Here is a 24,297-nt window from a genome sequence, read left to right on the forward strand (position 1 = left end):
ACCTGAAATCTTAGGTGAAAAATTCACCTGTTATATCGACTAGACTGTCTCAGTCAAAACAAACATGCATGTGTTTAAATTTAAAAACGATCACTGTCACTAACTTCTAGCACAGCGTGGTGGCCACTGAAAACCAGGTTTGTGGTAGCATCATCGACATCGGGCTAATTGGTAGCCAATTTTATGCCTTACAGTATTTTGTACGAATAATCCGTAGTTAAAACTCTCATTATTATTACTTGACTTGTTGTAAAAACAATTATATTCGTAAATAGTTTTATGTTACATTGTCATCGTTTTAATAATAAATGTATTTTACAGCTATAGTGAACGTTGTTCACCAAACGTATTCGTTTTATTTCATTCACACACACATACACATCATTGAAATAATACAGAATCGAAATTCGTAAACCATTCAACCTCCAGATTTATTTTGTGTCTTAAATGTTTATGTGTATTTACCTGGTTATGGTAAATTTCTTGTGAATACTACCAATTTAAGTAGTGAAACCCTATCTAATGGCAATTGTCGGTGATAAAATCGGGATGATAAAAGTAATCACGATAATATTAAACGATATTTTTATTTATAAAACTATTAAATTATAGTTAAAAGAATCACTGAAACAAGTAGGTAGATAGAACAAAATTATCCGATTTGTTTATTATAAATAATGATAATTTCGAATTGTATTAGCATATCGATCGATAGCAAAATGAACATGTATACGCGAGACACACGCGCACAGCTAAATATGCAAAATACAATCAAAATTACAACGCGAAATTCACTTCTGCACTAAAACGCTGCGCTCTTACGGAGCTATCGCCATTTACAAGTGCACGAAGGCATGACCGTGAACCTGACCGACCAACGACTGTCTTCAACACTCAGCACACAATTACGTATATATTTGCGAAATATGCTCGTTACGTTACATATAAATAGCAATGTATAGTATGCGGATAAAACAAATATGCTATATATGTTGGAGTTAGTTACACGTGTTGTAGTTGATAAGCATAACGTAATATTATTAAGCAATAAAAGTCAAGTGCAATATGCAATGTGTGTGCAATAATCGCACTCCACACGGTAATAACATTGTTTAATGATGGGTGTTTTTATTTTTCTAAAATCTTTGTCATTTGAAAGAAATATTTCGAATTAATTTGTGCATAATGTGAACTTTAAATATTTATTAAAACCTTATCAGAACATTCTCAGCCAGTTAACTATACTAAAGAAATAACCACGATGTTGATGATGATGAAAAAATGTTTAAAAGTTAACAGACCAATGTTTAAAAATATACATTAACAAAAATTTACAGTAATAGTTGTAAGTATACTATTACAAAAATAATAAAAACACTTTATTTTTACTAATCTCCCCATTTCGAACGTAGTTATGCAACCAGTATCAAACAGAGTATTCACAGTAAAAGCCTAAGACTGCATTTATAGTTGGGTGGTCTACTGGGTGGCATAGCCGACTAAGGAAATTTGTGGGAATTATAACATTTTAAGTTAAGACAATAAAAAATATGTATTTTCAATTCAATTAAACTGAGCATCTTAATCTGTACGGACGTGTTTAATTCACTCCTTAGTTTTTAAAAATACAATTTGGCTCGTCGGATACTTACTCCGTTGTTGTACTCAAGTAGTTGTTGATGTATTCGAATGTTGATTTAAGTTAAAGGTGCAGGGCTGGCTCATAAAAGGGTAGGTGACGGACTAGGGGACTTGAGAAACGATTTTGCGTAGCGTAGAACGGACTCAAAACTCTCGAGCGATTGGCGCGCTCGCTTTACTATCGGTATCGTTATAACTCATCTCAAATAACCACAATACGACTTAGTACTGTGGTCTTCCGGTTCGAATGTGAATGAGCCCGTGTTATTACAAACACAAGGGATATAACTTCTTATTTCTCGAGGTTATTGAGAGGAATAGTTGTAAACTTTTTACTTTTTTTACATTTACATCAGTCCACATAAAATGTTTAAGAAATTAAAGATAATTTAGATAAAAAATGTTCTCTCCTGTCCTTCCGAATAATTGCTTAATTTATAGGTGGCCCGAAAAACGATTATTCTATAATATTCTACAGTCAATACTATAATATAAAAAAATAAAGGCCTATAAAAGTTGGGTTAAGGCCTCCTCTATTGTTGCGGGTTGGTGGTTGGTTGGCCTGTAAATGTTTGATACACATGTGGCACATTTTCACCCAACATCCAGGTTTTCTTTTATTGTCTATAATATATATATATATACATATATATAATGATAAAAACTCAGTTAATGCGTTTAAAACCATACAACCTTATTCATAACACTACGAAAATGAATTTAGACAAACTAATTGAAAAATAAAACAACGAAAAGAAACAGATTCGTACAAAAACATGTGTAGTAAATAAAGTTTCGATGAAATTCGCCTCGAGCGTGGGCCGGAATGAGAGCCTTTGTGATATTAGATACCAGGCAATCAGTGACCGAGATATAAGACACCCATGAACCACCTGAAATTGAGTATTAGTCAGATTAAAGAAGACGTGCTTCTTAATTGAATATCTAGCTGTAACTCGCGGTTTTCCCTGCGCTAAATTTACCTTTGCTAAATTTGTATTATACATGGTATAAAAATAAACTTGTAACCCTATATCACTGGATAGAAAAGAAAGGATGTGATGGTAGTGAAAGTCACTAGCCAAAATTAAAATTTAAGCAACTTTAAATTTACTTTGTTTATAGCTATTTATGATAGAGTATGTGAGTAATTTGTGTTTATAATTCATCTCGTGCTTGACGATGAAGGAAAACATCGTGGAAGGAAACCTGCATGTGTCTTTCAAATTGTGTTCATTGAAATTCTGCCACATGTGTATTCTACCAACCCGCATTGGAGCAGCGTGGTGGAATAAGCTCACACCTTCTCAGTGGGACATTAACAGGCTGTTACCGTTACTGTATGTGAGTACCTAAACTAACTTAATGGTTATAGTATAACCACTAAAAACTGATACCAGGATTTTTGAGAGGTTAAGTACTAGGTTGATTTTTGTTTTTTTAAAGCAGTCAACCTATTTTATAGAAGCCCTTGGAAATATCATGGAGTAAATACTTCCAGTAACAATACAAATACCTACATTTGTAATTTTTACCTGTCTTAAATACTATCCTGGAAAACAGGCCGAGAGACAAAAAACAAAATAGCTGCATACCTAGAATGCTTTCGTTTTGATAATATGCAAAAAGCAATATTAACTAGAAAATGCACTAATTTTGAAATAAAAAATGACAGATAAATCTTTTTTTGGTTTATAAATAGAGTAAGAGCTTGATAGGTACAAATTTAATGAGGTTGCATGAAGTAAATACAAGGCAGCATAATGCATGTACCTATAGATGGTATTTAAATGGTTGTTTGCCAGTATTTCTTAATTTTTTTGAGTCGGGATACTTAAACTTTAATATTGTGCGTGGATGTCTTGACATTCATTTTTTTTAATGGTTCCACGTTTGGATCCTATTACATGAAAAATAAAACCCTCGTTGTATTGGAAATTGGCGGAAAACGGCCCATGGACATCTGCAACACCTTGGCTTGCAGGTGCGTTGATGGCCTTTAAGGAATGAAATGGCATATACATCGTGAATAAAAAGAGACGTCGCCTTGTTAAATTTATATAAAGGAAAAAAAATCGCAAAAGAGAATTTATAAAAAAAAAACTTGTAGAGCCTTTATATTTATGTAAATAAATTTTATTAAAATTGTTTTATTTTCGATATATGAAAAGGCCCGTCAAAACGTTATAATAAAAATTTTTTTTTCATATCTCATAAATTTTTCATATCTCACGGAAGTCAGAACACTTCAAATTGCTTCTTGGAGCAGGTGTTCCACGGACCAGCTATAGAGAACCACTGGCATACGTCATTACGGTGACTCATTTACCTCCACAAAGCGGAATATAGCAATAAACATCATTGTTGCTTGGCGGCAGCCAATGTCACCTGCATGTTAGTGATTAGATGGTACCTACACTAACGATCTGAACAAAGGTTAATCTAAACAATCCGATTCATTGTAGTTTCATGATGGTTTATACATTGAGTGAATGGGATCAATTATTAAGTAGAATGCCGAGTTAAAAAATAGGAAATCATAATGCAAAAAACAAACAAGATGAATTAAAAAAATCTTCAGGGTTAAAAAAAACAACCTAATGTGAACGGAAACCGACTCATTAGTTAGAGCTGTGTCAATTGATTACTGAAAATCATTACCAAGAAATTCACGAGAAAAGTGTTTTTCCCTTAATCCGACGAGACGTCTGTTATTTAAGATCGAGACGTTGGCGTCTGAAACAAGACATGTCCTTGATTGAAATAAGACTGATTTTACCAAAATAGACATACGTCGGCAAAATTACTAGGCAACAAAACTTATAATATCTCGCACATATATCTTATTAAATGTACTTTTTTTCCTGAGCTATTCTTGAAAAACAAATCCGAATCACAGCTGTAATTATTATCATAATTTATTATATTTTAATTAAACAGGTATCACAATCGCGTCTGTGCGTACCTGACGTACATAAATTTTAAATTTTATATTTTATTTTCGGCTTTTAACTGCAGTTATACCTTTTCATCATTTTTCCTGACATTTCTACAGAATTGCACATGCCGTGCTCGTGTCAATCAGTCATATGTGTATGTATTGAATATAACCACGATTAAAAGCCGATAATCACTACATCATATTATGAAACAAAGTGCCCCCGCTGAGTCTCTCGCGTCTATCTATCTGAACGGGTTTATCGCATTCTGCCAAACAGATTTTGATACGGTTTTCACTAATGGACGGAGTGATTCTTGGAGAAAGAAGAAGGAAGATTTAGGTTACTAATTGGCTGAAATATGATGATGATTGTTGAATCGCCGGAATCGTAACGACTGGGAGTTTTATTGTCATATGCAACGTAAGTCAATACTTATATATATAATATTACGATATAAACGTAAACAAAATACCCTTTTTAACCTTTGTAATATAGAAAATAAATCGTATACATCTTTTATGTGTAAAGTTTAAGCATACTATCAACACAGTGATATAGGCTTCTTTAAAACTACACCGTAAGTAGGGTAAGGTTAAATGAATAGATGGTATCTAGGGCAAACTGCCATCGTTATTCATTTATCGTTTAAAAACATAACATCGATCTATGGAGTTTGTAAGAGGAATTTGGAATCACACTGTCTCTTAATATAATATACAATAAAACACTACATATGTGATGATTAAAATAAATTAATTTATATTTATCTTTCTAAAAAAACTCTTCTTAAAAAAGGTTTTCAACAATTATAAACCTAACAAGTGATAACATCTAAATTGTTCAGCAGATAGCGGACTGTCAAGCGCGGGTTCAAAACGTATTTATCTCTTTACAATATTAGTATAATAGTTCACCTAAAGGAGAGAAGATACTTATGTCTTTTAGTTAATGACTTAAGCTTTAATAAATGTATCTAAGTATTCAGACATAATATTTTACAATCTTATATGCGACGATGTTTTTTTTCTATAGAAACATGTGCCGCCTGTTTGTGTTGCGCAAAATTTAGATAAAATTTAGATTCGGAGTTGCTTGACTTCAAAGCCGCAACCATTATCCACGAAACGGGCTTAATGTTTTGTTTGTCTTATTAAGTTGTTAGCTTAGTGGAAAGGTCGTTATTTACTAAGAAATTATGTAGTTAATATTCTGATTAAACTGATACGATAAAATACGATCACATAGTCGGCCTTAATTATAAACGTTGATGTTTAGTTAATTTTTTTTTTTTTTTTTTTATATCGCCGGGAGGGCAAATGACTCTACTCCACCTGATGGTAAGTGGTAGTAGAGTCCAAACGCGACGAAATAAATAAATAAATATTAATTTCGCCCCTTTCTGACATTATTGATTTGACATTCAAAACACAGAGCCTCATTATAAATTATTATATCAACCGATCGGTTTATATTTATTAATCTCACTGGTCTAGTAGCTAGCTTATAAAATTTCAGATATCTAAGTTCTCGATTCACATCCCACATCGGACTGACAATATATAATTTGATTTTCCTATCAGGAAATATTGATTAGAATTTGGTAGTCAAAAGTAAACACACCGATGTCTCGGGTAGCAGACAAGGCCGTTTGTTCTGTTCCTGAAGATATATTTTTATTTGCCCGACTCTCCCTTTTAAGCTCCACTTTACAACATCCCGGGTTGCCTGTGAAAGATCTATTTTGTGATCAGGGAGCCTTGACTTGCAATTTTAACTGAATACTTTCGAAATATTAGGTCCTTGCATATGAAATTGGCGTTTTGTACGGGAGGAATAAAAAGTCAATTTTTTTTTGTAAAATTTATTTGATTAATTAAAGTGTGCACCGTTGTTATCTAATCAATTTTGCCATCTCATAGGTAGTTCATTGATCCCTTTACTAAAAAAAACCATGGGGGCGAGAATCAATAAACTCTTTGAATGCGGTTTGGACTTTGGTAAGAAGTTGTCCAAATTCCGGAAAATATGGTAATCTGCTGGAGCAAGGTCCGGGGAGTATGGTGGATGTCGCAGACATTCCAATTGTAGCTCATTTAACTTAGTGGTTGTTTGTTGTGCAGTGTGTGGTCTTGCGTTGTCGTGAAGCAGCAGTGGCCGAGTGCGATTGACCAATCTCGGTTGTTTAGCAGCTAGTTCTTCCTTCATGGTTTGCAGTTGATAACAATAGATATCTAATGATTCGATTTAAAATCCCTTCATTATTGTGTCGGTTGAGCAAAGTAACACAGCAGTCGACGCGTGTTTGCAAGTTCGATTCACTCAATTCATGAGGTACCCATCGTTCAAGTTTTTTTACTTTCCCGATTTGCTTCAAGTGGATTAATACAGTTTTATCACTTACCTCGAAACCTGCAGCTATCTCTGAAATGCTTTGTGATGGATCCGCTTTTACAATAGCCTTTAATTCTTCATTTTCCACTTTGGTCTCCGGCCGTCCACGAGGTTGGTTCTGAAGGTCGAAATTTCCAGAACGAAATCGTTGAAACCAAAAACGTACCGTGCTTTCTTTTGCGACACCAGCGCCGTACACATCATTAATCCTTCGAGCTGTTTCTGCAGCACTGATGCCACGGAAGAACTCGTACTCGTAAATATACCGATATTTCATGTTTTCCATTGTGCGGTAATAAGCGACGCCAAAGATAAAAATAATGAGGAAAAAACAAATGAATGACTCTTTTCAAATGTTCCAGCTAAATGAATTTATAAATTTGAATTTGGAACTCTTAACCAAAGAGGAGATATTTCAGATCAAAGTGGTCAGCACGACAAAACGTTAATTTCATATGTAAGGACCTAATATTTAACGTAAAATCTTTGGCATCGTTTTAATGCTCGATCATTTAATAGGAGCGAACAATAGAAATGGAACGTAGGTAGTGAAATTGAAAAAAATAAAGTTAAAAGAAAAATGTTTTTGATTATTATTTTGCAAAAGCTAGTAAGTATTTGGCGTTTATTGTAAATAGTGTTCGTCTAACGTAAATGTTTTAGTTCATTTTGCTTTAATATATTTACCAAAAAATTGGTTTAGTTTGGTAAAATATCTAAAAATTATTTATTTGTTTTCATGTTTGACTAGATACTATTAAGTGTCAGTGTGTGACATTGGCAGTAGGATTGTAAAAAACTAACGTTTTATTTTATTTATTAATGTATTGGTAATACATATAACATAAATATTTTAACATTATCAACTATTTCTCCATACAAACTTTAACTTACATAAATCTCAATCTGCTCCACGTGCGCAATATGCATAAAATTGCGCAATATGCATAAAATGTGGTACAAAGCTACCTCTTTACGTATTGATGTTTGAAAATATCCTCATCGCTATCGTAACGAGATAACATAAATGTATATAACAGTTGTTAATCAAAATGCGTCACCTTGGAAATAAGGAAAGGTATTTAAAATATGTTAATTTGTCATTTCAAATAAATTAACAACAAAATTCAATGTCGTCATCGATATACAAAGTGAATTATAGTTAAGAGAAATATTGAGCAAAATTTTAATAAAAAAACCATTATGTTTAATGTAAATATAGCATACAGTGGCGATTGCAAATCTATCTAAGTAATTGGCAGAGTTGTTTAACAACTTGCATCGAATGAAAGTTATGTATGTAAAACTCTAGAAAGCTACGATGCACACAAGTCGACGTAACGGCAAACTCGCAAAGTTTATAAAGCTGTATTTCTTATACTAAGAAGTTCACGTGGATGATCATTATGGAAATGTGGCAAAACATCTACAACCGATATAGCTTCTGAGTAATTTAGTTAGCGCCTACGATGTTATAGTCTGCATGCCATGGCAAAAAAGTATTTCAAGTTGATTTTGGATCAAAACACCCCATTTCCATCAAGATAAATACAGATCCAACGACGACTCATTACATAGACGACTATTAGGAGAGCTCACTCCAAATATAAATGGGACAAAGTATCAATGTCAATAACAAGAAATCGTATAGATACTGCTTTCTCTGAAGCGATACAGTATATTCTTGTTACGACATAAATATCTAATAAGAAAAGATTTAAAGGACACTCTACGTTAACTACGTTTGAGCTGATGCGGGTAAATGTAAATTGCAACGAGTATATTGTTCTACTAAAGTTCTAAAGATTTTCTCAATTCCAATAGTCAAATCTATGAAACAATTTTAATTCTTCGTACCAAAATAATACGCAAATAAAAATATTCACTTCAACATACAAACAAAACGTTAACCCGAATTGAGAATCACGTTTTTTTACATGTATACTATATATCAAATTTATATTAGAGTATTTTTTTATACTAATTAAAATGACTTCATCACATCGTTTAGGTAAACTAAAGACGATAGTAGTTGTAGAGAATACGTGGAAGCAATTTGGTCCTGCGTTTGACGGCTCATAAGCAATCTCGGTGAGGTGAGCAAAAACAATGGCGTTGCTTCTTGTACACAATCTCAAAACTGTTTATTGTGACAATTAGTCCAGTCGATAGAAGAGGAGCCAGACAAACGCGATCAAAGCGCCATAGGTATGGTAGACATTCTCCGCCTACTACGTACAAAGCGCCTCGAATCCAAATTTATTATTCGCACTGCAAAACTGTAGAATTCTTAGCTGAGTCCGTATTTCCAACACAACGTTGGTGTCTTAAAATCCAGAGTAAGCAGGTTTTTCCTAGGCAAGCGTACTACAGCCTAGACCGTGACCAATGCTTTACATCAGACAAGTCAACGGTCAAACATTGGCCTGTATGGAAAAAAAGGACGACGACGACGTTTTATCGAAGATCGAAGCATTGAGACTGAAGTAGAGGATACACATCACATCTATGAAATTTACTTTTTCTACCGGAAATTGTTTTCATATAATTTTATCGATTAACACAGTGCAAGCGATGTATGGTCTCGGAAGACACGATTTCAAAACGTTAGCTAATATGCGTAATATTACACCTATATCCACGTTTCCGGGAATTATGTTATACGACATGGATACGGCAAAGACCAAGCATTCGTTGTCTCTGCTGATCGGAATCGGCTCTTTCTTGGTCCCGTTCCTCCGTCTCCATATCTTACACGTTCACTAAGTTGTCGTGTAAGTCAAACTGTTTGCTGTTGTAAAAAAAATACTAAAAATCTAAATATGCAGTTGACAAGAGAACATATCGTATGTATATATATATATATATATATATAATATTTAATTTATATTTATAATATAACATATAGGTTGGTACTTAATAATATTATATAGTTAGCAGATTCCTTGAACCATACATACCAACAACGCTGTTGGTTGTTAAAACAAAAATAAATTTTGTCGATGGATAAAAAGGTAAATTAATTAATTTATTATTGACGCGACTTGTGATTTGTTGAATGTGTTCAATTGTGTTATTTGGGCCTCTCGATTAGTAGTTACAGTACTGTAGTATCGTACAGATTTTATTATTTGTAAATTTGAAATTTCATTTCGTAAACATTCACTCCGTCCATTGTTGGAAGCCGTATGAAAATCCGTTCAGTAGTAGTTTTTATTTTGAAACAAAAGCTGCGGGAGGGCTTTGATTTATTCACGGCAGCATGCGAAAGCGATCCCGTGGCACTCCTCGTTAAGACGGGGTACCGCTGGTTTTTTTAGTGGATATTCCGATGTTCGGGACGCACTCGGCGCCTTGGACACCGGCGAGCCTCACATACCCTCCCACTGTTACCGTGGGGGAAACGCGTAACGTTCGCTATAACTATATATACATACACTATAACTCTATGGGCTAATGGTCGTAACATGTATTATAACGTAAAAAATAAGTACGTTTTTACAATTTTTGATACCTGATTAATCAACCGATTTTGATACACTATAACTCTATGGGCTAATGGTCGTAACATGTATTATAACGTAAAAAATAAGTACGTTTTTACAATTTTTGATACCTGATTAATCAACCGATTTTGATAAACTATAACTCTATGGGCTAATGGTCGTAACATGTATTATAACGTAAAAAATACGTACGTTTTTACAATTTTTGATACCTGATTAATCAACCGATTTTGATGAAATACTTCTTATAATAATTTAGTTATTTCAATGTGTAATTTTTACCCATTTCAAAGATTTGCATGGACAAACAGACGGACAGAAATAAAAAAAGGATTGTTTTGATTTTGGTATCTCACAAATTGCTGTATTAACTTTAAAAGAGGCAATCACATATTGACACTTCAATTCTATTTATTCGTATAGATTAATGATTTTTTCTAGTTATACATGAAAAAAAAAAGTTTTTATTATATTTTTATTTTTTATGTAAAAATTTGAAATTCTGAAAAGTACCAAAATGCACAATCAAATGAAATCTATTATTGTTATTGAAGGGCAAATTATATTAAGTTTTATGTAGACCTTTATTACAACCGTGCGTCGCCGGGCATGGTTTGCTAGTTATATATATTTATTATTGACAAAATTCCTTTTTTGTTAATTTTACAACATATTTTTCTTTATATATAAGTTTCTGAATGACTGTTAATTTCAATGTTTTACACCTGTGAGGGGTGCGTGGAAACCCATGTTATGTTTATTCTTTTTCAATTTTCATTTTCAATGGGAAGCATTTGAAAGTCTAATTTGGCCGACTCAACGTTTCGAAATTGGTTGTTTCCATGTTTTTAGCCGGTGGTGGTCGACTATCTTAGAGAGTTTATAATATTGCAGATCCGGATTACCTACGTCTAGAAATTACAGGTTTGGATTATAATTCGGTCTTTAGACAAGTTATGGGCTTTTCTGTCTATAAATTATCCGTAATATTTCGAGGTATAGTTTAAGTACATATAAAGATCATTTGAACCGATTACTCCGTAATAAACTTCCTACGTTTTAAATAATTTTTCAATATCCTGTGATAAATGGGGAGAGAGACGGGGAAAGTTTTAGGTATCCTATGTGATTTTTTTGTACCGCTGATAGCATGTAGGCAAAATTTCTTGACATATTTTTGATGACGATTCCAATTAATTTTAGATACATCGATGTATTTATATGAATATAAGATGTGCTTTTCATAAAGAATGTTATATATACAGTCATTTTTATAATATTTAACATTTCCGTCCAATGATAGCCTGTAGCATAAACATCACTCGCAGATCGCATCTCATTAAGCTGTCCAACACACCCGACCCCCGTGGATCGGGACGTTTGTTTTCCTACGAAGATAATATTCGCTTATTGATACAACGTACTTATACAACATTTCTTTTCGATAGCCATTGTACACTATTAGGCTTAAAATATTGTTACGAATGTGTTAAACTAATATATTAATGCAACAAATGCTCTATAACCAAAAGAGGCGTAACATTATTTTGTATTTATTGGAGAGATTATTAGATTATTAGAGAGTGGGCCCGGACCCAATCTCTAATTTTTTTTCCCGGGACTCGTATGTATCGAATGTATCGACACTGAAGCCTTACTTTTAATACTTAACTGAATTACTCTATTACAAATATTTTTTATAATATATCAACAAAACTGATGATGGTGCTACATCTACAAAATCTATTTGACAAAAAATAAGAGAACTTTTATCCTATTTAAGCTGAATCAGAAAAAGGCAGTAATATATTTCTTAGTCTAACAGAATTTATATTTAAAAAGCAGAATCATTAAAATTAAGATTTAAAATGCTTTAATGCAACAAATATCATATTATTTTATATGCATTATTATTTACATAATAGATAAAAGAAGTTGAAATGTTATGTCAAATTTGTTTTCGAAATCGACCGTAAAACGAGTTTGATAATAACAATTAATGACCACGTAGATAAGAAACAGCCTTGAATATAATAAAATAAACAAATAAAATACAAGAAACGCATATTTATATCGCAGCTCGCATACTACTTAAATCATACTACTATAAGCTACTTAAATCAAAATTGGTATCTATGTAGGCCATTTAGCAAACGTATGTCCTGTGCTGACAGCATAGGAATATTTTTGCTCCTGCTTTTCTTTAATGAGCTAGTTAGTACAGTACAGTAACAGCCTATGAATGTCCCACTGCTGGGCTAAAGGCCTTCTCTCCCTTTTTTGAGGAAAAGGTTTGGAGCTTATTCCACCACGCTGCTCCAGTGCGGGTTGGTGGAATACACATGTGACCGAATTTTGGTGAAATTAGACACATGCAGGTTTCCTCGCGATGTTTTCCTTCAACGTCAAGCACGAGATGAATAATAATAACAAATTAAGCACATGAAACATAAGCACCACTAAGGTGCTTTTTGGGGTTGAACCCATGATCATCGGTTAAGATTCACGCGTTCTTATCTCGGCTTAATGAGCTAGTAGTACTTGTTTTTATTTATCAATAAAGCCGTAAAATACCAGATTATCGTTTTTTAAAGATAAAAGCACCGTAATATTCGTTATTAATAATTTTTAGTTATTACACTACCTCCCAAAAAAAAATTATAAGGCTTATAATTTATAAGCTAAAATACGAAAAAGTATTTAATAGATTTTGTAATTGTTTTTTAAATATTCCTCATAAAGTACTTACTTAAAATTCGCCTTCTTACACATACCTTAATCATTACATTGTGCTAAATTTCTTTTCCATTGTGAAATGTTTCGTTGTGTTTTCAATTGTGAGAATTCGTCACGTTTTTGGTCTTGACTGACATAATCATTCCTCCAGACCGATTTCAGCCAAGGCGGCCAATCTCAAAAGAGATTAGTCAACTGCGCAGGACATATTATAGTGCACAAGTGTGTGCGCAAAAACAGGCGAACTCTCTATTCCCTAACTCTTATAACCCGATAGGACGGCAATCCGACACGACTGCAAAGAGTTCTGGTGCAGGACCAACGGCTTTTAACTTCCAATATCCTGATTTTGGACTGCTTTTAGGAATTAAAAATTTTCGCGATTTGAACCCAGGACCTCCGGGTCTGCAGCCACACATCTAGCCACTAGACCAACGAGGCAGTCAGTCTGACTGACATATCGTAGCTACCAAGAATACCTTTTGTTTTTGCTATTCTTTGCCTGCAGTGACTAAGGTAGTTGTTATCCATCAGTTTCAAATATCGATGTTAGCTATTTTTATCGCTTAATTGAATTGTTCCTTTCGTGTCGAATTCTTTCCTTTAATTCGTAATTTTATTTTAATTTTGCCATAAAAATATTAAATGATTATATCACCAAAGATTGTCTGTAAGAGATCCATCATCACCATTTTTTATTTTTCTTTTTCTTGGATTGTTTCCTACTTCTCTCATCTTATTTATATGTTGTGCAACAAGTGTTAAATAAATAAATATGATTATATTTTTGCAATTCATTAAAGCAACGGGTTTCGCTTAAACTGAAGTTACTTTCATTATATTGTTTGTCTCTGTATTCCTACTCAAAGTTTAAATTCTTTGTCTTTTATATGGCTTTTAGGATTTTTTTTAATAGAATAGGTGGCATATGGGCCACCTGTTGGTAAGTGGTCACCAACGCCTATAGACATTGGCATTGTAAGAAATGTTAATCATCGCTTACATCGCCAATGCGCCACCAACCTTGGGAACTAAGATGTTATGTCCCTTGTGCCTGTAATTAGCACTGGCTTACTCACCCTTCAAACCGGAACACAACAATACCAAGTACTGCTGATTTGCGGTAGAATATCTGATAAGTGGGTGGTACCTACCACCAGTAAGGACAAATATAATAAGTTAACTAATTTAACGAGTTAAAGTATCATTTATTTTTAAGGTAAGTGCGACATATATTATACCTACTTTTTAGTAGTCCGGCTAAAACACTTTTTATATGCTATTAGCACAATATTAAATGGTAGTATTGCTATGATATGGTTAGAGTTTCTAATCAATGTTAAATGAATTTAAAAAATCACTTGATTTCCGTTTCCATTATTAAAAATAAAAAAAATGTGAGATGTTTGCAAAAGCCACTGTACTGCGTTTATATACGTGTAGCTCGGGTACTCCGCTCATTCAGCAAGAACGTAAACAATAATTAATTAGTCTTAAAATACATTCTAAAACTATCTTAAATAGCATAATTTTAACTTGATACCAATGTGCGATACGTAAATACGAGTGTTTGAGTTGTCCGTGTTTGTATGTGTGCTAACTAAGTGTGTATATGCGTCACTTTGAATAATTTCTGCTGTCGTTTTGCCACGGTTATAATAAAGGATGTTTTAATAATTGTTCTTAATCGTCATAATCTGTGTAAGGTTTGTTTACTTCTTCAGTTTTATCAGTGACTAAATTTTAATTACTTTTAAGCTTCAAAGAAACCAATAAATTGTTAAGAAAAAAATATTTTAAATTCATTTACGTATAAACAATTTATATCAAATAAATATCCATTGTCCAGTTAAGATAAAAGCGATACGTTTCGGTTCGAATAGAAATATCCTCCGTCTACACCAGCTTTGAGAAAGCCTCGGACGGAGGGACCGGCTTATTCTACCACCGATAAAAAATAATTCCTAGTGCTCTCTCTAATCCTACTACTTTTACGAAGTTAATCATTTATGTAAATGTGTATCTACTACAGCCGATATCCGATCCTTAAAATATATATCTTCGTTTCATAGTTCAACACATGATATAAAAAGTAAATATATATTTATCTGTGACGTCAATGTTTTTTTTTTATTTAAAAATGCCTATGCATTTTTCACTCAAACTACGTTGACATAATAATGTCTAAAGCTATCGGTGTTAGCGTTCTTGTCAATGTTGTTAGTTTTTTTTTTTTTTTAATAAAAAAATGATGACACATACTAAGCACTGTTTTATAATTTCAGTTTGTTTAATTTAATTGTAAACAGAATCTTACTGTAAATAAATGCGGGTAAATCGATCGCAGATTATAGGGGCTTCTGTTTTGTAATTCTTCAAATAAATTTCTCTTTACACGCATTATCAACATTAAAAATAACAAACTGTGAAAATCCCACTGAGAGTCTATGGCCTTCTTTTGAGAAGGTTTTTGATCTATTCCACGACGCTGCTTCAATGCGGATTGATGGGAATATTATAAAATCACATATTAAATAAAAACTAGCCACCCTAGATACCGAAAATGGTATCTTCTGCAAACAATGTTAATCGAGATTACTTCAACGTCGCCTCTGACATATATACTATTGACAGGTAGGCCAATAGACAAGCAATATGAAGGTTAGCTTGACGGGAAATCATAACTGTGACTAGGGTCACGCCTATTACACCAAGTAAGGTATTAGGTATATATCTGCTGCATTTATTATATCATAAATAATTATGTATTAGTGACTGTATAGCGGTATAGCGGCCTAACTGCTGCCTGTCACTGAGGATTTCTCTGCAGAGGGATTAAAACCCAACATCTGAATTAATTAAGGATCTTGTTCGCTTTTCTGTTCAGACACGTAACCCATGTGATTATGATGATTAAACCAGTGCCAAAATTTTTATGAACCCATGTAAATGTACATTAATTATTATTTCGGATTTGGATAAATATTATTGCTAAGATAAATACCTGATATCTCCATATCGCGTCATGATTCAGGGCCACAGGCTCTGCCGCTGGTGGCTCTACCTGCAAGCATATGATATCTCAAACCGAGCTAAGTCGCTTCCACGAAGATCGCTTCTCAACTAGACGTATAAAAATATATAAAAACAAGAATATAATCATACGTATATAATACTACATATAATATTTTAAATACATACACATTTATAGATGTGCAACTGTTATGAAGACGGCTTGAAATGATAAAATAACGTCCGTCTATCTATTAGTAGTCATGTCATGCTTTGACCACGGAATGGATTTAAATGATGTTTCCAAAGGATATAGATTACCATGGATTAATATGGAAAATGATATTTACGAGATATGACAACGAAGTGAATATTTTGTCTACAATCTGTCTCTATAATCAAAACATGCTATTTCACATGGAATCGAATAATACAACAGACAAGATTAACATATTATATAGGAGTAATGTGATGATTTACGTATGAATATGCGCCCCTCTCGGAAACTCGTTACTATATTAACAGTTTTTTTTTTAAATTTCAGATCAATTTTATATTTTAATCACAGAAATCTATAACATTGCTAATATGCAAAATGTCAATTAAATTAACAGAACTGTCTATAGAATACCTACTAAACAGTTTTTAATATCAATTTATTCTAATGTAATATTAAAATTAAAATATAAATATATTGCTTGTATGCAAGAGAACGAAATTAAATGACAAATTGTTAAGGAATGAGCCGTACTGTTTTTGTTTGGTATCTTGTTTATTAAACAGGAAACCACAGTATTAAAATATTTCATAGTACTTGAAAGTCATTTGTGTACACTTCCATTCAAATTTAGATTTTAAAAGGTTTGTCAAAGGCCACGCAATTACCTGTTTTACAATGCGAACCAGCACAGACAACTAATTAAGTTTTATTACATTCTCTACGCAAATATTTTTATGACATTAATTGTAGATTTTATTTAGATAATTCGAATTTGTATTTAGTTTTCACCAGATTAGCAATACGTGCGAAATGATATAACATTAATGAATAAGACGCAGGATAAATATAGAAAAAAATGTTCGTATATTATCGTCAAGAGATAAATATAAAGCTCACAAAAAATTAGGGCACTAAAATAAAATATTAATAATTAAAAAACAATTTGTTCCGTTTACTACTTACTTTGATTTGATAGAATAAAGTCTAATAAAGTCCAAATAAATGATTATTATTTAAAAAGGAGCGCTCAAAGAAAAAAAACATAAATTAATTGCAACTTGATATCAGCGACATAAGATGTAGTATCGATATATATAAATGGAATATGGTCCAAAAACGTTAAATTACAAATGATCACGGATAATGTATAGCATTGGAGATTGTTTTTTTCCTCTTTTTTATATTTGCCGGGAAGGCAAATGATGGTAAGTGGTAGTAGAGTCCAAATGCGACGACGGCTTCTAGGCGTCCCCTTCACGCCTCGTTTAAAGGAACCCAGGCTATAAGATGAGGATTAATGTCACAGTTAGGCGGTAACACCGAGATGGCTCTCGCGTAGACTTGTGAAGGAAGGGGGAAGCAGAAATTAGAGAGAAGAATTCCTCAGAGCACTCGCCGTGATAGAAAGCGCTCAGCACTGCTATCTCACGACGTAATTGTAAAGGCTCAAGGGTGTTTGCGACCTTCACATCGCCAAAAATGCGAACCGCATCGTCACTGCTACCAATCCAAGGCCTCCAGGTACTTAGTGGAGCCATTCCAAAAGTGTGAGGAATATTCAACGCAGGACCGTACCTGTATTTTGTATAACATTGTGCACGGTTGTGCGTGAAAATACGCCGCATCTTGTTCAGAACTACGGATTTCGTGTTGTTATGACAGCCTCAATGTAATCCCTTGGATTGAGATCACACCGAACGTCAATCCCCAGCATGGCGATTATTTAAGCTATTTGAATTAAAAATTTGAACAGACTTGACTTTAGTCAATGTGTAAATTTTTCGAGGTACATTTTTAATGAGACACCGCTACTGTTATTAATTTTATACAGACATTCGCCAAAAAATTAAATTTTACTCTCTAGGACAAGAGTGATGTGCGCAGTCTTGAGACCCCAAAATTACGTTTAATGTGTTTCTTCTCTAAGCTTTAGCGAAATCAGTTTGTAAGTCGTAACACAACCTAAACATAATCCACGCTTATATTTACAAGGACATGACGAATTTAATTTAGATTAATCGATGTTATTTTTAAACTTAGTAAAGAAATGTAGTTTATGTGAAAAAAAGTGAAAAATAGAATATGAATAGGTTATTAAAAAGTTTTTCGACATCTGATTTGCACAATTGATTCCAATGATCGAATCTTATGAACATTTTGATTTATGATGGTAAGTGGTCGTAACCGCCCATAGGGTGTTGATGACCACTTACCATCAGGTGGCCCATCCCCATCTGGCCGTATTCCTACCTACCTATACATATCTAGTTCTTGTAAAAGTATTTTTGAATAAAAATATTTTTATTTTAGACTACGCAACACAATGGAGTGGAGAGCGGTGGCGGGGACGTCACATGAGGGCACATTATGCAGTCTGCGGCACTTAATTCGGCATTATTGTTTTATGTACATTGGACCAAGTTAGACAACAAAGTAATATAATGTATATTGAAAGCGCCATCCACGAGTATTTTATTTTTCCCTTGAGAATTGCGGTGTTATATATGCGATGTTATAATTCCGTAATTATTTTTTAGGTTTTGCCCAGATTATATTTATTTGAGAGTCAACTGACACGATACATTATATATATATTAGATACACCATTCCACACGGTCAAGATTTGTTCAGTAACCATTTTTATTTGTATATATATTTTTAAGCGAGAATCTCTCAATGAAGACTATCATTATTGTTAACATTCTATAATAAGTTTATTTTATATTAGTTTAGTTTAAAGTAAGCGGAATAAGAAATATATCTGAAGATGTATTATTTTTTTTCAAATTACTTTCGATACGAAAATCAAAAGTGCAACTTGATTTGAATATTCGTTCTAGATAGAGTTATTGATATTTGAATATTTATTCGTTCAAATAGATTCGTTTATATTGAATACAAAAGAACTACATTGAGTTTCAAGACATTGTTTCATTGAAGATGTGCAGAATCCGTTATGGATAACGTAAAGGCTAGGTGTCGATGCGACTGCGACGCGGTTTTATGTCCGTCGCCGACGTGGTTGCAGCGACATGAACTAAAAAACCTATAACAACGTTTCGAATCCGCTATTTGTATAAGTATGTATTAAGCTGGACCGCTTTTACTCCCAAATGTTTCGAAAAACCAAAACCAAAGCTATCTAAGGGATAATACCGACAAGCGTCCGGTGCGTTCGTTAGCTGGCGATTATGTTCGTTAGCCTGCTTCACTTGATTAAAACAAACTTACCAATAAGTTAGAAACATAAGTTCTAATATTGTATTGTTTATATCTTGTTTATAAGTAAACTCTTATAAGAAAATAATACATTGTTGATGGTGTATGAACGCCTTAGTTTTTTAACATTATATCAAATAAAATATACTTTGTTGAGGACGAAGGATCTAAAGCGTTATTTTTATAAAATGATGCAATTTCATATGAAAAAATTAAACGTTCATTTTCATTAGTAAAGTTAAGAAAATCTGTTACAGAATTGTTTACTAAAGGTGTATTATAAGACCCACGTGGAATTCAGTCTGTGACCTTTGTTCAGATATTTTTTTTATAATGACTATTTGTTGGTAATTAAACTTATGCATAATTATTTTATAATGTCACTATTTTTTTCGCCGATTATTCCTAAAGTGACAGACCTGCTTTAAAATACTACCTATACCTACCTACGTATTAAATACCTATTTAGTAACAAACTGGGCAAACTGCTGGGCTAAGACCTCCTCTCCCTTTTTGAGAAGAGGGCTTGGAGCTTATTCCACCACGCTGCTCCAATGCGTGTTGATGGAATACACATGTGGCAGAATTTCAGTGAAATTAGACACATGCAGGTTTCGTCATGATGTTTCCCCTTCGCCGTCAAGCACAAGATGATTTATAAACATAAATTAAACACATGAAAATTCAGTGGTGCTTGCCCGGGTTTGAACCCACGATCACCGGTTAAGGTTCACGCGTTCTTACCACTAGGATATACTATACAATTTAGTCTCTTTTTTAAATTTTTGGTACCGAAATCAAACTATGCGCCCTTATATTTTTTTGATTTTGCTTATATAATCTTTATTTTTGGTGTTAGTGATCAAATAAAAAATTATGTTAAGGTAACAAATAGGTACTTAATGATTATGTAAAAACAATTGCCTTTGTGCGGAAATAATAAATGGCCATTTTAAATATTTTTTTTGTTAATGATTTAGATACATCGCGAATAACACCACCAATAACCACCGCGAATAACCAACCTTGGGACCGAAGATGTTATGTCCCCGGGGGGGATACGAACACCGTAACACAACAATACTGAAACAAGAATTTCAGTTTGGCGGCAATTGGCGGTCTTGAGTTAACTAATGCAAACTAGTATAAATTACCTTTCGTTAACTAAAGAAATAAGTAGTTGAATTATAAGAAAGGTATTAAAAAATCTTGACCGGCAATGGTTCGAAAATTCAATATTAGTGTACAAAAAAAATACCTCAAGATTATTTGTGAATGATAAACTCAAATACTAGAATAAGTTTTCGACAAAACAAATACAAATTCTAGAGTGCCATAAACTTGTCACAGTTTTGTATATTCAAAGTACTGTACTGTATTGTGTACTGTAACTTTGTTAATATATGACCTGGAAAAAGTATTATTTGTATTAAATATATAAAACACATATTTGACTTTATAACGGCGCGACTCCCTGCCTTCACCGGCTTACTTAGTAGGTAGGAATCCCCTAGAGCCGTGACTGACGTTACTGGTGGTAGGGCTTTGTGCAAGCTCGTCTGGGTAGGTACCACCCACTCATCAGATATTCTACCGCAAAACAGCAATACTTGATATTGTTGTGTTCCGGTTTGAAGGGTGAGTGAGCCAGTGTAATTACAGGCACAAGGGACATAAAATCTTAGTTCCCAAGGTTGGTGGCGCATTGGCTATAAGCAATTAAAATGGTTGACATTTCTTACAATGCCAATGTCTAAGGGCGTTTGGTGACCACTTACTATCAGGTGGCCCATATGCTCGTCCACCTTCCTATTCTATAAAAAAAAAAAAAAACTGGCCCAGCAGTTGAAATCGTAAATTCTTATTGAAAAAAAATCTTTGCGAAAAAGTGCGGGGTGCACTTCAGGCACCACTGTTTATACGTGTGCCTGAATCATCTCGTGCTCGGTCGTGACCGAAAACATCAAGAGGAAACGTGCATAACTCAGAGGAAACTCTGCAACAATGTTTCACTAATCCGCTTTGAAGCCGCATGGCTCGAATAAAGGTAGGAGGACTTAGATCAGTAGTGGGACATTTAAAGGCTGTTACATTACTTTAACTATAATATTGCGTTACACATAAGTACCTAATCTATTTTAACGCTAATGGAAATATTAATTAATACAAAGTAATGTGTAGGTTGTTTCCATATCTACATATTTTTTGCGGCTTCTTTGCTATAACGAACTAAAGTAACAAGCTAAATAATAATTATATCGCGAAACGGAGTTTAACAAACTATCTGTTAGGGGTGTCACTTGTTCCTCGATATATAGTTTGTAATTAATGAACTTAAAAATCAGAATTCAAGCCAGTATATTGAGTAAAATAAAATCAAACACTGTTTTGGGAACTTAAAAACATAAGATTAGTTTCAAATTAATACAGAATTACAAAACTTACCAAGGAATAAACACATTTATAGATTGTTTTTATTAGCTTCTACCTTATTTGGAATTCGATCAATGCTATCTTCGCTGGTAACTAGAAACGCCGGCTTAAGGCGATCGATGCTTACTATTTTTTCGATACCATTAATCACTATCTTGAAATGTTTCGCTGATTTGCTTAAAACTTTAAACGGTCCAGAATAGGGTGACGTAAGTGGTTTCGAAACTCTATCACATCGGACAAAAACGTGTGTACACTCACTTAGTTCTGGATGTACAAATAAACTGACGGTAATTCGTTGACCCAATTGTCCGTATTGCCTCTACACATAAGAGCTGTTTTTAATGTTCGATGAGTTCGTTCGACGACACCATTTTACTGCGGGTGATAGCTCGTGGTTCTTGTTTTAGTTATGCCCATTCTCTTAGCCAACAATGCGAACAAGTTGGATTCAAATTGACGACCTTGATCCGTCGTAATACGCAATGGACATCCAAATCGTGCTATGCAGCCTGAATAAACAATCTTAGTTACTGTTTCAGCTGTAATGTCTTTAATTGGGTAAGCTTCTAGCCTACCAGTCGCTCGGTCTACCATGGTAACTAGATATCGGTAACCCTTACAAATAGTTAGTGCTCCGACAATATCCACGTGTAAATGTTCGAAGCGTTGACACTTAGGAAAATTTCCGATAGGTGATATTGTATGACGTTGCACTTTCGATCTCTGACAATCTAAACATGATTTGGCCCATAAGGCAACATCTTTATTCATCGCTGCCCAAATATATACTGGTGGTAGGGCTTTGTGCAAGCTCGTCTGGGTAGGTACCACCCACTCATCAGATATTCTACCGCAAAACAGCAATACTTGATATTGTTGTGTTCCGGTTTGAAGGGTGAGTGAGCCAGTGTAATTACAGGCACAAGGGACATAAAATCTTAGTTCCCAAGGTTGGTGGCGCATTGGCTATAAGCGATGGTTGACATTTCTTACAATGCCAATGTCTAAAGGCATTTGGTGACCACTTACCATCAGGTGGCCCATATTCTTGTCCACCTTCCTATTCTATAAAAAAAAAAAAAAATATAGCGATCGCGGATCAATTTTCTTGTTGTGCGAACTCCCGGGAAGCTTGAGTCATGTATGGCTTTGTATGCTGTTACACGTAACTCCAAAGACCGTCAATGAGGCAAGCTCCACAGCGTCGTTCTGAGATGCTGCATGAGTTGCACATCTGCTCTGCTGCGCGGCGGGGATACTCATTGTTGCTTTCTTACGAGTCAGTACTTAGAAGCAGCCGGAATCTTTAAAAAAATCACGTCGGTCTCTGGATGAAGTCGGCCTTTGGGCTTAGAGTGTAACTTCGTCCTCTCTTGCAGCGAGCCTCAGATCACGTCGGGCCTCAGATCACGTCGGGGTCACCACTTTAGCGTGTAGGCTATCTTGAGATACTGAGGCGTATATTATTGAGAGACGGATCCAGGTATGAGGCTAACCAATACTCAAAGACCGGAGGAATAATATATATTTATTTACGACACGTCACAATTGTTTGAGTACCCTGTACTGACTGATTGATAAATGTATTACAATATTCGAATAAGAAATTGTTATGATTTCGTCGTGTCAAATATGGAGTACAACTAAAAAGGCGATGTGCTGATGGCACAATCCTATAAGAAACTTCAAGGTGGGTTACTATAAATATCTGAGATTTAGGGTTGCAATTAAAAATTTATTTATATATAAATATATTTATTTTTTTTTTATTAAAAATAATGAACTTTGTTTAATAAGATTAAGATAAAAATATTAAATTACATAATAGTAATAGCTTAATTACAGAAAAATTTTTTATTATAAAATTGTTCTTTCAATAGGAGAATGAAGTTAACACTTTTAATAACCACGCTTACAATGTTAAAAAAATGTTGAAAATAAATCAATTTTTATTTTCATGTTTATAGAAAATAACTTTTGATCATGTCTGAAAAATAATAATTTATGAAAGTAAATTCACTTAAACACTCAACTTAATATTACTTTATTTCTATCAATAAACATCATACAGCAGATTAAGAATGTCCAATTCATATAAGGAGTGACATTGTCAATGTGATTTGAAAATAATAAAATGTAATATTTAGCACCTTTTAATACAAACTCACCCTTCACCTTGTGTATTGATAATACA

General features: G+C 33.7%; 1 protein-coding gene across 3 annotated transcripts in view; it reads right to left on the bottom strand.

Moving 5' to 3' along the window:
* The window catches only part of LOC126780192 (protein cycle), an 84,237-nt gene that overhangs the window by 59,392 nt on the left and 548 nt on the right, over positions 1–24,297 (bottom strand). For 2 of the 3 annotated variants that reach the window (XM_050504449.1, XM_050504453.1), the window contains one exon: positions 16,221–16,280. The exons of the other annotated variant lie outside the window; for it this stretch is intronic. In XM_050504449.1, coding sequence (XP_050360406.1) covers positions 16,221–16,243 — 23 coding nt within the window. In that variant the 5' untranslated portion in view covers positions 16,244–16,280. Of the gene's footprint in view, positions 1–16,220; positions 16,281–24,297 lie in introns of those variants that run through there. 3 annotated transcript variants of the gene reach the window in all.

Source organism: Nymphalis io, chromosome Z, assembly GCF_905147045.1.
Source record: "Nymphalis io chromosome Z, ilAglIoxx1.1, whole genome shotgun sequence".
NCBI classification, from domain to species: domain Eukaryota; kingdom Metazoa; phylum Arthropoda; class Insecta; order Lepidoptera; family Nymphalidae; genus Nymphalis; species Nymphalis io.